The 14,731-nt window shown below is 42.6% G+C and overlaps 1 protein-coding gene across 2 annotated transcripts in view; it reads left to right on the top strand.

Annotated features, from left to right (window-relative positions):
* ERICH1 (glutamate rich 1) overlaps positions 1–14,453 on the top strand; it is a 65,867-nt gene extending 51,414 nt beyond the window's left edge. Inside the window, exons 4-6 of one of the 2 annotated variants that reach the window (XM_044418947.1) lie at positions 2,577–2,945; positions 7,385–7,579; positions 13,935–14,453. In XM_044418947.1, the coding sequence (XP_044274882.1) occupies positions 2,577–2,945; positions 7,385–7,579; positions 13,935–14,008 (638 nt within the window). In that variant the 3' untranslated portion in view covers positions 14,009–14,453. Of the gene's footprint in view, positions 1–2,576; positions 2,946–7,384; positions 7,580–13,044; positions 13,739–13,934 lie in introns of those variants that run through there. The other variant, XM_044418940.1, reaches the window with a different exon arrangement.
* Positions 14,454–14,731: the final 278 nt, after the last annotated feature.

The following is a 14,731-nucleotide window of genomic DNA, read 5'->3' as shown; positions in this document are numbered from 1 at the left end:
ATGTGTTCTGAGATTTTACTGGAGAAGTAAGAAAGCAGTATCACAGCCAATACCGAGATGAGCAACCAGTTCCATTTAATGCGAAGAGTGTGCTTATCGTTGCGGTGGTATATCAGTTTTAAAGTTTATTGATGACTGTCAGTTGTGAATGATGTATGGAGCTTTCAGATTCTGAGGCCATGATACGAGCCATTCTGGAACAGACTGGGAGAAAGCTGGTGCTTTCAGGACTGCTTGTGGGCATCTCAGAGACATCTACATAGATGGTTGTGGTAGATATTGGAGTAGATGGACTGCTTGAATCCAGCAGGGCTCAGAATGTGAACTAATACTAGAACATGATGCCTGTCAGAGAAAAGATCAACTAAGGATAAATCGAATTGTATCATAGCGTATTTTGATGTGGAATCCTCTCTAATATACTTTTCTAAATGGTGAGAATGAGACAGTAGTGGTATTTGCATGACTCAACAATCCATTGGGCATTACTTAACCCAAGGTGAGACTGAGCCATATGCTGCCACTATTTGAATATGCAACCTCCACTTATGCAAAACAAGCAAGTGCCATGGTGAAACAATTCTCACTTTAGTCATGAACTGCTTAAGGATTATGCCAGGGTTGTTTAACCTGCATGTAATCCACTGTCTCCGGGTTTTCATGACACTTGGTGGTCGCATAGTCAGATTGGTGCCTGGGCTCACACAACATGACAACTGACACTTGAGGGTAAGTATGGATTTAGTGTGGGTTCTTCTTGAAATGTAGGTTGTTGTGTTGTGATACACTAACCTACCGTGATTTTTTAACCATGAACAACTCAAGGAAAGAACCCTTGGGTTTGTGGTTGGGTTAACTGTGGGTCATTTTTGGTTAACAAACCATGGTTTGTTAATGCATCTGCATTCACACAGCACAACAACAACCCCAACTCAACCTATACTCAACCTTGAGTGTGGGTTATCATGCTATGTGAATCCAATCACAATCCTTTTTTTTGTCAGGGGTTTGCTTACTTTCCTTGTTCTTAAGTGCATTACTGGTGTTGCTTACCACAGCTTTCTGTTTCCTGTATGTTTTGGTATATAAAACAGTGGGTCCATTTAGGAGGGAATAGTACAATATATCAGGAAGCGTTACTACAGGAGATTCATCAAGCAGGAGGTGGGATGCAAATACTTCTGACTGGGGAATAATTGGATTTAGAACAGTTGGGAGAAAACATTTTCATAAGAGAATGAGTTAACCAGCACTTCTGTTCTCTCCATTTAGTGTGGTGAAGCAAACATGCTGCCCAGCATTTGTCTCACAGTGTGTATTTCTAGCATTAAAATCAGATTCTGCCTGACTTAGGGACCTCATGTATACCATATCAAAGGAAAGTGCAGCATATCTCACCAGAAAAGAGCTGGGTTTAGGACCTTAGCAAGCTGCCTTGGAAGAGGCCTGCCAGTGTTCAGGGCTTGGGCACCAGGATCCAGGCAACTATGCCGAAGGCCAATCCCAACAAATCCAAGTCTTTATTCAGCAATCCAAGGTCAGTGGCAGGAATAGAAGAGCAAAATAGTCCAGTCCAAGAGGCAAAAGCATGGTCAAGCAAGCCAGGGGTCAAGAAACCGAAGAAGCAATGAAAACAGGATAAGGTATCTGAGGGCTGGAGCAGAAGCAAAGCAAGGGCCAGGAAACCAGGTGTGGTCCAGGAACAGAAGATCAGGGCAGGTCCAAGAAATCAGGTCATGACAAGCAAGGAACATTGCAGTAAGTCTGGAAACCTTTATTGCTGAGGCAGCTTCTGGAGAGAAGAGCTAGTTCTTCTATGGCTTCTGGAAAGAAGAGCTAGTTCTTCTATGGCTCTTTCTTCAGGACTCCCAGGTAGGGCTCATGAGGGCCCTGGCAGCTGGAGTAGATTGATGGCATAATCCTACAACTACCAAGGCTGCTATTCTGGTGCTCAGCCAGCAGATAGAGCCCTTAAGCTGCTTCAAATCCTGACAAGATGCGATCCTACCATTGGTCCCCCTAGCTCAGTATTGTCTAATCTGATTGGCAGTGACTCTCCAAGGTCTCGGGCATGGGTCACTGTCATCACCTGTTAGGGGACGCATTCCAGCTGTTATGAAACTGGGGCTTCCTTCATGCAAATTAGGTGAGCTAGTGAATAAAGATGGAGGAGAGTGACATGGATGCTACTTTCAAATCCATCCTTCATTTTTCTGTGTTGTATGGCTGACCCTTTAGCCCCCATGGAGATCCTGCTTGAGCTTGCTCCTAAGTATGTACTTCCCTCTTGTTCTACTTGCTTGCCTTCCTCCTTCCCACCCCTTTGTGTCTCTGCCACAGAAACATGAGCTGTGTTGGTGACTTGCCTTTTTTGCTCATTTTTCTCCGTAAAACATTATGTACACTGATTTTGCTGAATGCATGAATCACTATCTTATAGCCACACCAAATGCTTCTACCTCTGTAAACATCCTGTAATGAGAGAAAGGGACATTTCTATCAAGCGGAGTCAAAACAGCTTTTTACCTGCTATTTTATTTTCAACTTGGCATGTTTTGTTTTTTTTAAACCTCCAGAGGAGAATGATCAAGGACAGCCCCAGAGAAAACGCATTCGAAGGAAGAAACGAAAGAGTGTTTTGCAAACCTCTGATCATTTACATGAAGGCCAAGCAGAATGTGGAAAGCATGAAAATCTGATTGAAGATAACTTACAGCTGTGGCACACAGACAGCCCAAACCTAAGTCGAAACAAAAAGAGGAAACTGAAAAAGAAGCGACACAAAGAAAAGATGAGAGCAGCTGGCTTGCTGACAAAACCAACTGCTATAGATTTTACATATAACCCTGAGAAGGAGGGAGGAACAGACTTTGAAGATGCAGATAAAAAAGTAGACGATATTCTGGACTTTTTGCAAGCCACACAAGAAATCTATTTCTCTGACAGTAGGTGCATTTTCTCGTTTCATTAGTACCTTGTAGCAGAGGAAAGAAGGATGGATGGATGGATGGATGGAAGGAAGGAAATTAAAAGATACTTCTCTTTTTTTTAGCCTGAATTTAAGGAAGAATAGCATTTTTGACCCAAGGATGAAAATGCTGCTCCACTGTTTCTTAGTAACAAGGTCTTTGTAGCAGCAAATGGAAACAATCTATCTGTATGGTGGCCTGCTCTTGAAACAAACACATGTTTCAATAGACAGATGGATTCTGCACATAACTATTTTCAGAGTAGTTTCTTGACAAAACCCTGCGCATATTTATGTGGAAGTAAGTCCCCACTACGTTCAGTGGTGCACACAGATAGAAATAGAATTGCATCCCGAGTGGATCATGCTACCAGTATAGAACTTCATTGATTTTAATGGATTTTTTTTCTGAGTACATGTACCAAAGCTGACTTGCCCTTTTTTTCTTTGCAAACTGGTGTACTTAAGGTAGAAATTTGCTGTTTTTCTTTGTGCCAAGAAAGACTCAAGTGATGACTCAGAACCCCAGAATATGGCTTGATATGATTTCAGACGGATGCTTTTGCACAAATGGCCCAATTGATAGTCACAGTGGTGGCTGTATGACATCCAAACCAGGCTGCTCCACAGGGCAAACTGTTTTTGACTCTTGAGTCAGCAGGGACATCTGAAGACTTTGCTGTACTTCTGAAGCCATCCTGTTTGGTCCTTGCATGCTATGGCAAACTCTCTCCTGATTTTCATTGTGGCCCACTGCACACTCTCAGCCTCCTGTTCATTCGGCCCATGTATTTGGGGTTGAAAGAGATCACTTCAGTAACATTTGTTTGAATTGGTTCTAAGAAGGAGGTGAAAGTATTCTATTTATACACACATTTATAGACATTTGTAGGTGTTAAACTGGCTGTACTGAATACTGACCCTTTATTTTCTCAAACTGAATCTGGGACAGATCCTAAACACCTTATCAGAATATTTTTCTCCTAAAACTTTTTAGCGAAAATGGTTGCTATTTTTAATGAATTAAAAAGTAAGAGTAAACAATACCCGAAAGCAATGAAACAGTGGGCAGGTTTGCAGGGAATGCTACGCCATCCCTTGGCTTGTAGCCAGAAGTAGGGTTGATACAGATTTGCTAGGGGATGTGGCCCCTCTACTTGTTTTGCAAACAAACAATTTCAAAAACAGTTTGCAGGTTTGTCTTTAAAAAGCTTGCCAGCCCAGTGAGCTTTCTCCTTCAGTTTTAGTGCCCCCTTTCAGGCTGTCAGTGGGCTCAGCCACCCTGTGAGTAAGGCACACAGTATGGGTTATTCTGTGAACAACTCACAGTACTCCCACCAGATGATCAGGTTTCACTTCCACTCGCCCCGCAGGCAGCTCAGGCATCTATCCCAAGGGACTTCGCAGCAGAACTCATCTTGTCTCTCTGTTCGCCACCGGTTCCTGCCCCCCTCAGAGTTTCACAAATGCACAAATGGGGGTTGTCTTTCATCGTTGTTTTTGTCAGTCTTTTACAAGTGTCCCAGTATGTTCCTTGGCTGTCAGAGATACGTAGCATTGTATGGTCAATTTCCTCGCACATTTCAGTTGTCAAAGGGAGCACAGAAGTAGAGCAGGCAGATTAGCCTTCCTGATGGTTGTTTTGCATGCAGTTGTGAAGAAGATCCAAGCAAGAAATAATAAAGGAAAGGAAGGCAGGAACCATTAGTGCAAGTCGGAAGCACCAAAAATGGGGTCAGGGAGTCAAAGGGAGGGAAGCACCAAAAATGGAGTCAGGGAGTCAAAGGGAGGGCAGTATCTTCTCCTTGGCAATGTGATCCTTAAGTGTTAAACTGACAATGCTCAGTGTCCTCCACCTTTTCAACCACCTTTCCAGCAATTCCCAAACTCTTCAGCTGCTCCAGAAAGGAGAGGCAGCTCATTTTGAGAGCACTCACTGGTGTGATTCCTTTGGTTCCCTGAAAGCTCTAAAGCAAACCCTTAAAAGGCAGCTTAATGAATGGGGCCACATGGGGAGGAGTAGGTGCTGGAACCCATTTGATTTTCCCATTCTGCCTCCCTATAAGCTTTTTTAAAAATCCTGATGAGACGATTTCAGAACTGACAAGAGCGTTCTCCTTCATGGGGAAAGGGAAGTAAATGGAAGAGAATTGTACACAAATGGAATGACTAGGAAGAAAATGCAAGATAAATGTGTTCAAAGTAACATATAGGAAGTAAATGGAGAAGTCTATGCCACTTTAAAGACTGGGAAGTCAGTGGACTGGAAATTCACACACATGTAATAATTTATTTATTTATTTTTCTATTTATGTCCTGCCTTTTTCCTAGAAAGGGCTCAAGGCAGCTTACATCATTCTCCTCCTCCATCTTCTCCCCACAACAACAACCCTGTGAGGTAGGTTGGGCTGAGAGTCTGTGACAGGCCCAAAGTCACCCAGTTGGCTCCATGGCTGAGTGGGGACTAGACCCCAGATCATCTGAGTCCCAGTCCCAGGCTCTTAACCACCACACCACACTGGCTTTCACCTTACTGGCTGTCATGGTGAAACAGTTAATACAGGTGTGCTAATTTCACCTCCATTTACTTCTCACCTGTTAAATCAGAGTATATTTCCCAGTCCTCCCAAATTGTGCAAATATTCCTGACCCTTTTTTAAGTACTTGGAAATGGTGTAACAGCAAATGGAGCGCCGCCCGCAGTAGTGCTTCCATGCACACACCCTAACGGGCCACCTTTCACTTGGTCCCATGCGACTACCTCCTCGGGGTTTTGCCTTTTGTTTCTTGGTTTGTTTAGAACTGTCAGGAAGCCATAGTAGCTGCAGCTGTAAGTACTTCAGGAAGGAGCTGTGAAGAGATGATCTCTTCCCTTTCTGAACCAACTGCATCATTGGGAAAGTGTTGAATAGATGGAGGGCATTGAGGACTCTCAAATCAAGAGGACTTGATTCGTAAGTGAGAGACATCATACTCACTTCCTTTTATTATTTTCCTCATATTTGGAGCTTTTCTATGGTACAAATGAGTTCTTCCTTCTCTCTTAGTGTTATATTTCTCAGGGACCTAGTCAAGATTAGCCTGTATGAAGCATTGCCTTCTTGTACGTTCCCTAGTCTACTTGGGCAGTCCCTTGACAGCAGAAACAGGCAAGAATACACTTCTCCAACAGCGAAAGCACAACCTCTTATTGAAAGATTGAGCAAAACAATGATTAAAAATGTGAACACATTTGTACAATTTTCAGGGACCAAAAAGGGAAAAAAGTGGCAAAGAAGTACAGTTACTCCAAAGTGTAAGTGTTGGACATAACTGGAAGTGCCCTTTCTGGCCGTGCCATAAGAGAGAGCATTTTCCCCACTCTCACTGAGTGGCTCTGTAGCCAATCCCAGCGAGTCACAGTAAAATTGCTGTGCTGAGTCTGGATGACACAACAACCCCTCATGGGTAGATATCCATGGGAGGTTAGCATGCCATGCAAACCTGATCGATAAATTTAGCAAGGCAATATTACCTTTGCGTATGTGTTTCCTGAGATACTCTCAGAATATAAATCGGAAGATGATAACCAGGTATGGCTAAATTAAGCGCTCTTTCCAGTTGGCTTCTGCTATGTCAACAGGAATACCTAGGGAGCAGCATTACTAGAATTAGCACAACTAGCACCTCAGTGCTCTTACTGACTTTCCTTCCAAATTTCCCACAGATTTCTGACAGGCTCTCTGTCCCTTTTTTGTATCTTTATATCTGTATATGTAAACATTAGTGTTTGCCATCCATATTTTGGGTCTAATGACACAATGTAACACTGTCGCTCTGGGCTCATTCTTGAGCGTTTGTTTACCGCTTAAATGATTGAGGCATCAAGTGCTAAGCTGGCATTTTTCCAAAATTTTTCAGCTTTCAAGTAAATCACGGGGTTGTGCGTGCGTGCATGTGTATGTGTGTAGAAGCCACAGTCATCTACATCTTCCTATTTTGTACTCAGTCCAGGTTTATCCCAAGCAGCCTTCCCTGGCCTTTGGGTATTTTGGACTTCAATTTCCATCAGCCCCAGCAAGTATGGCTGGTGGTCAGCTGTGTTGAGCACTGTAGCTCAAAACAGCTGGAAGGTACCAGGTTGGGGAAGGATGACTTGGAGTGTAAATGCGACCTTGTCGTCTTGATGCAGATTGAGCAGGCCTGCTGTGTCAAACACACTCAAGAAAGCAGCATTTTTCTGTGGCTCTATCCCTTTTCTTACTTCTCAGATACGGTAAATTCAGCATATCATTTATTTTAATTATACCTATCCATGTTTCATGGCATCCGCTTTAAATTTAGAAATCGAAATAAGACACGCATTGAACAGTGATGGTGTATACTTTAAGGAAGAAGAACATTTCTAAATGATCATGCCTTTTTTTCTTTCTTTAGAGAGATCAAAATGTGCAGAGTCAACTGTGAGTTTAGAAAGCATTCATGAGATTCTGCAGAGTCTTGAATCTCACACCATGTCTTCCTCGGATGTCACTCTTCTGCATCAGATGAAAGCCCTTGTTCTTCTGCAGGACATCAAAAGACTAAAAGATGCTATGGAAGAGTTTCATGTGCAGTCCATGATGCCTCCAGGTATGCTTAGTACACATAACCGTGCTGATAATGTTCTGTTTGTGCTACAGGATGAAGATTTTCCCTGTACAGGAAAAGCAAAATTAGTTTCCACATATTTGTTCTGTATATTTTATAGATAAGATTCAATCCAGTAATGCACTTCCATGAGCAGAAGGGCTTTTTATCCGTTAGGGCAGGATCCTTACATGGGCTAAGAGAAGAGAAGTCCAGCAGAGTGTTTCCATTTGTACAATGCATCACACAAGGTTACATGCTGTGTGTCCAGAGGGCATTGCCCTGTCACCTCATGCATTCCACTTGCTCTTGCTTGGGAAGAACACCACCACTGCCACAGTTTGTGTTGCTAGCACAGCTATACTTGATTCACAGCATCATACAGGACCAAAATGCCATCGGGTTAGACCCATGAGAAATGTCAGATCCACAGAATGAGATTCCGCAGTTAACATGCTATGCTTTTGACTTTGTTTCCCCACCACCACCCCCATATAGGAAATCAGTGTGGCCATTCTCTTTCAAAACCTATGCAGAACAGACTTAATGCAGCCTGAGTGAATATTGTGTGGACTAATATGTAATAGCAGGGAAGAGGGTGCTCAAGCAGTGAGAGTCTGAGTTGCAGGGGCACGTGTCCCTCCTGACATGTATGAAATGCTGGATAGTAGAAAAGCCCCTTCCTTTCCAGATGTGTATTTCATGACATTCTCTGCATGGGCAATTCTGTGGTCAGTCCCATGTGCACTGAATTATTTCTCCATTCTGAGCAGAAACTAGATCACTTTTCACAGGAACCAAGAAAACTGCCTTGTGCTTAGTCGAACCGCTGGTGTGCCTAGGTCAGAACTAACCACTGCAGTGGCTCTGCGGGAGTTAGACATCAGCACGACTGGGGCAGTCAGGGCTTGGGCCAGTTCAGGGCATGGACCTAGCTGGTGGTATGATGACATGGAAATAGGCAGCTTTGAAACTTAATTTCGCTCAAAACAATCATTGAAGTGATCGTGCTTATCGGGGAATCTCTTTTACCCAAGGGTCAAATTCAGTTTTTGATGAATCACTCAGCGGGTGCATTCCAGTGGCGAATGGAGCCAGAATTCAAATGCTTCCAGTATGTTGTAGTGTGAAGTTCTTATTGGCAGTACCTTGGTACTCCAAACATTTTAGAATAGGGAAGAATCCTACACAAAAGCTCTAATTGTTGGATGGGGGGAAGGGGCCTGGAGAAGGGCTGTGGGCTGCCAGGAGAACCCAAAGGGCCAGATTTGACTCATGGGCTGGAGGATCCTCACCTCCACTCCAAAGCATGAAAATGCAGGTGAACTTGGATGTGTCTCCTCAGAAAAACAAACTGAAAGTCAAATTTCATTCCGGTGTCTTGTTGGTGAAACCTTGGTGCAACAGTAATAGTCTTCACTGTTGACACGTCCTCTCTACATGTGTATTACCTCAGGTAGTTCTAACTGGCCCCTTATCTGTGTTTTTGAGTAATGGAACTTCAGCCATTGGGTGATGTAGAAATTAAATCAATCAAGTACCTAAATCTGAATTTTAAGATTTCAGATTTTGGGCAGGGTGGATGAGCCAAGGGCCAAATTCGTTTCATGGAAACTCTTGGGATCCACACACAGGTGGTGGGTGGAGTCAGAAGCAAAAATGAGTGGTGTTGAGATAATTAAAAAAAACTGCCCCCACCTCTCAAGTTCTATTTTTACCCATTTCTAGTAGGGAGCATGATGAGTGAATCACTCAGAAGAAAGGGTGAATATCTTACATGCTCACAAGTGAGGAGTGCAAGTCTCTCCATGTCTACTCCGTGGTTCAGTCTGCATGCAGCCACTCTGTATATATAAATAACACCAATTGCAGTACAGGTCTTTCCTGCCCAGTCAAAGCAAGGGCTTTTAGAAGAGCTAATGAGGTGGGAGAGGAATCTTGATCTCATCCACATCCGTGGGCATGCAGCACATAGGCTGCAACCATGTGCAATCTCCAGATACATAGGTGGCTCCCCTGTGGTTCAGGGTGTGCTCATTAGCAACTAGGGTCTTAGTCACAGACAGTTGGGCTTTGGAGTGCAGCTTTAGAGCTTCTCTATCCTCTGTTTCCCTTTGAAGGCCACAATTTTGTCTTTCTGCTGATCTTTAGAAGTGCTGGCCAAACCTGAACGATCAAGAGGGAGCTAATAAAGCTGAAGCCTGCCATACCACACGTTTATTCCGGGAGCAAGTTATTCCGGCAATCATTAGTGTGGGATCTGTTACAATGTATCTTCTACAATAACCCTAATAATGTGGCATGGAGGTAGTTCCAAATATGCTATTTGTGGTTTTCTTGGCTTTGTTTTCTTGTTTCGTGCAACCTGTTTCCTTGGAAAGAAAAGTCATTTATTTCTCTTTCATATTTATGAATGAAGGAAAGAAAGAAAGGAGTCCCTGTGGATTTTGCTCCACTAGCCAAAACGGCTACATGAATGAAGCCATAGATTATCACAGTATCCTTATAAATATGCTCTGTGTTATCGTCTGCATCTCTAAAAATAGTAGGTTGACTACACAAATAAATTGCCTCAGGATTGAGGATAGCACCTAGCAGCAGGCAAGGCTTGCTTGTTACTTTTCTCGGCCAATTACACCCTTGGATGTGGCCTTAGTGACAAACTAATGGCACTGACAGTGCAATCCTGTGCACATCTACTCAGAGATAAATCCTGTATAGTTCAGTGGGAGTTTTTCCCAGGAAAGCGTACATAAATGTACAAGAGATTGCTTTTACTCTTTTAGGCTTAATAGAGTAGCAAAACAGTCTACAAAGTAATGCTATCTCCTGCTTATATGTTTCGGCTGTTTTTAACTTCATGCCAATCTAATAGTTCTAAAACTGGGAGATGAAGTTGGCACTTAGAGGTTGTACGGTTTATTTTCATTTGCATGTTTAAAAGAGATAAGACATGGTTATAATTTATTTCTGATAAGGTGCATTTTTTCCTGTAAACCAAGGTTAGCTATGTACTCCTCACTCTTAAACAGTGGTCTACCATTCTTCTCACCTCTCAGATCATTTCATGTCAAATCACATTGTTGGTGGAAATATTTCACTGGTGGAAGGGGCAGAGAAAATAGGCAAGCAAAATGAGACTTCTTTTAAACATCCAGATTTTTTTTAACATTGATTAGGAAGACTTCACTTAGAGGAAACTTGGAAAAATTCTAGTCAGGACCTGAAGACTTCACTGAAATACACTGGAACTGGGTGTAGGGTGTCTCCTAGAACGATTAAACTGTGCTGTCTCCAACTCTTCTACTAGGAGCTCAGAGCAATGTGCTTGAGACACCCATTCTGCTCTCAACCCAGTCCTGTAAGTTAGGTCAGCCTCAGCGGTAGCAACTTGCCCAGTGAACTTCACCGGTGATAAGATTTCATACTGTAGCCTTCCTGCCCCATATTCAGCATGCAGTCACAGTGCTGATTATCAACCAGTTGTGTAAGCCCACACAAGGATGCTACTGTACATACACAGCCATGTTCCTGGGCGCAACCTGGTGCAGCATAGCTGGAAGCCATTTCCAAGGCCTTCCTTCATTTGTCCAGACATTCCAGAGACTTCTCCTCTCTGTGCCACAAGTGGCAGCAAGGATGGAGGCTGCTTGCACTCATAGTACTGCTTACAGGCTGTCCTGGGCAATGAAATGGCAAGCCTTCAGTGGCTTTCTGGCCATCTAGACACATTTCCTTGCTAAGATGCCTTTGGAAGGAAGGCAGTCCATGGCAAAGCATATATGTTGATTCTATTCTGGGCAAAGATTTTATTCTGGGGCTTGGTGTTATCATCAGTGCTGCAGACATCAGCATCTCTAGCAACACTAACCATGTAATAATGAGACAGAGTGTGGAAAAGGTGTATTGTGTGAAAATAGCCCTCATCCCAAGAAGGTGACAGCACTTCACAGCAGGGTTCTATTTGCTGATGCACTAAGGAGTCTGTTTCTCACTTGCAGCAGCTCCAGAGGCTTGCCCTGCTATGTGCCAACTCCTGTGACTGGTTAGCAGCACACCATGCTCCTATAATGTACATTTATGGAAATTTAGTATCCCACTAGGCTGATGTCATGAAGAATTGATATTGCTTTCGGGACCCATTGGATATGGAAGCTAAAACGCATCACTGCCATTGCTTTATGAGTCCGTTTAAGCCCTTAAAACATGACTAGATGGAGTGATGGGAGGCGGGGCGGCGGGATCCTCTTCTTATTTATACCACAGATGCCCACGCTTTCATTCCTGAGGGTTTTGTTCTTCTATCAGAGCTTTAAAAAATGACCAGCTGCTTCTGTTCATACTCAAATGAAACCAGGCAGCCTGTGCTGGGTACTCCCATGCAAAGCCTCCGTCACTGGACTAATGGCTTAGTGCGCTGTGCAAACCTGCCCTCCCTGTGACTTTACTGGTTGTAAAGGTCTCCCACTTGGCAGTTCCATCATGGGTGTTTCAGAACATCTGGAAAACATGATATGTGAGGCTTCTGCATTTCCCATGAGGCTCTGAGGTTGGCTGAACAGGGGAATGGTAGAGTCGTGTATATTGAGCTACAAAGACATCCCTAATCTGAAGATTAAATTAGGTTTTTTAAAGAGTCATTCTTCTTCTAGCCTGTGAACTCCAGGGCTTTCCTCTTCTCCTAAGTCTGCTTGTTCACATTCTCTTTCTTGTTGTCAAGCATCAAGTCAAAAATAGCCTTCTTTCTTGTTGCCTAGGAAATTTCACCCACTAAAGAGCTAAAAATGTCTTCTGACAGGCTTAATGAAAAAAAAAAAAAACTTCAGAATTGCCCTTTATGAATTTCCTCTCCTTGTCTCTGAATTCTGCAGGCCAGTAGACCTTATACTTGCCTTTCACCTGCAATGCACAATCTGGATTCTCCATATACAATAAAATTAATAAAAAGAATCAGTATTCAAAGAAAAGGGAATTAAATGGAAGAAGGTATAAAAGTGTAATTGCACAACAGTGGTAGGCATGGTAGAAAATCCTGAAGCATTAAAAAAACTATTATTAGAGGCTATATACTGTTGTTAAATATTGGCTTTAGGGTTCTTGGGATGTCAAACTTGGGAACATCACTGTGAAGGGGGATTTAAAGTGCCCCTAATTTGGAGGTAGGTGAAAGATACCATGTTTATACCTTAAAGAAAGTCATAATTCTAAAGAATTTTAGGTTATGATGAGTGAGCTAAGGTGGTGATATAGTGACTCAGTTGTGCGCATTTGGGTCTTTTAGAAATTGGGCACAGTGAGGCACCTGGTAAAACATTTCTGGCATGTCTCACTCCTAGACAGAGTTGTAAGCCATGATTTAGTTTTGGGTTATGGCTCTGGTTTGTCTGGGAAGAGACAAGCCAAAGTTTCTGGTCTGCACATCACAATAAACCACAGGCAGATGGTGTAGCTGCTTTCACTTGTCGCAGAAACCGTCGAGTGGCTTACAGCAGAATGCCGGAGCCGTCCACGTGGGGGCTGCAGCCGTCTTCCCCGCAACTGCCGTGTGATGCCTGTTGAGTCATGAGAACCGCAAGCTTAGGAGCACAAAATTTCATCCAAGAAAATCTCTGTGTGGAGGTACTGTAGGACAGCAAGCAGAGCCAGAGTGGTTCACCCCAGTTTAAAAAAGATACACAGGAAGAAATAAGGATTGGAAATAAGAGACTGGAGCACAGAGAGACTTAAAAGTCAAATAAAAAAGGAGAGTGACTGGAAAAGAGTCACTGAAGAGGCAAATAGATCATACATGGTCCAGACAACAGGATAAAAAAGACAAGATGGACAGCAGAAATTAAAGTGAGGAGAGGAGGATTAAAGTGAGGAGAAAAGAGGAAGAGCAGGAAGGCTAATAAGAATAACTGCTTGATCAAGACAGGAATGACTAAGAATCTAACTAGGGCCTGGTGCCCTCCAAAATGTTTTAGAGTACAACTCCTATGAGCCCTAGCCAGCTTGGCCAATGGTTAAGAACTTGTAATCCAAAAGAAAACCACATTGCCTTTCCCTGAAACTGGCTCTTATCTAAAGCGACTCATTTCCTTATCTACCTTTTATCCTTCTTATATAATAAAAGTTTAGAGTCATTCCTACTTGAAGCAACTCATGTAATAGCTGTAACTATTGGTTTTATGATTTAGAAACCTTGTGGTTTTCTCTTGTCTGTAACTCTAGGACACAGGTGTTTTCCCTAACATAATATTTAACAGTAAAATAGAAGCAGATGTATATTTGAGATTTTTAGTTTTATCATGAGGAATGGGTTTACTGAAAGCTATCTTGTTGACGTTTCATGAAGAATTCATTTTCTCCTTTGCAGATCATGCCAAGACAATCTCTTCTCTGTTTCTCTACTGGATTACAGATATCCTTCCTGCAAAGAACAGGAAATAAGCTGAATGCACACATCCATCTGAACAAAATAAAATGTAATACGTAAGACTCAAGCTGAATCTGGGGAAATTCAGAAATGGCAGTGCCATTGAACAGGTTGCAGCTTTGCTGAGGAACTGCTGGGTTGTTTCACTTTGTATTTTTACTATTGACATTGTCCAAAAGGTAACACACTCCTTTTATTAAAAGGTTCCTTTTATTTTAAGTACGCTATCCTGGGAATGGAACGTTTCAGTGCCTTCCTGTTAATACAGGCCCTGCTTTAACTTATTATTGCCACTGGATTAATCTAAAGGAGGATCTTTCATCAGATGCTTCATAGCTACCAAAATAGTTTTGAGGCTAAAGCTTAGCAAAAATTATACTTCCAAATACAGTTGTTGTTGTTGTTTATATCATGCCAAAATCTATATTTTTATAGATAAAATAAAGAGAAAATCTGGTTTTATTTTTGCACTCTTTCAGCAGATCCATTTCCTTCTTATAAAAATACAGTATGGGTATCAAAACATTCCTTTGCATTTTGGTATGATGCAGGTGGCTGTCTTTGGGGTTGTCACATTGTAGGCCAGCCAACAGTTCCAGGACTGAATTAGGATGCTAACTGCAACACAGGCCTATGAAAGCTGTGGCATGGAATACAGAGCTTCCATATTCTGACCCTGATGTGCATTGTGAAAATCTCTGAGCTGCTCTACCACTCAGATGCTCCAACAACAAGCC

This window comes from Varanus komodoensis, unplaced genomic scaffold, assembly GCF_004798865.1.
Source record: "Varanus komodoensis strain SLA01 unplaced genomic scaffold, ASM479886v1 scaffold10, whole genome shotgun sequence".
In the NCBI taxonomy this organism is placed as follows: domain Eukaryota; kingdom Metazoa; phylum Chordata; class Lepidosauria; order Squamata; family Varanidae; genus Varanus; species Varanus komodoensis.
This window is presented reverse-complemented; position numbering and strand designations above follow the sequence as displayed.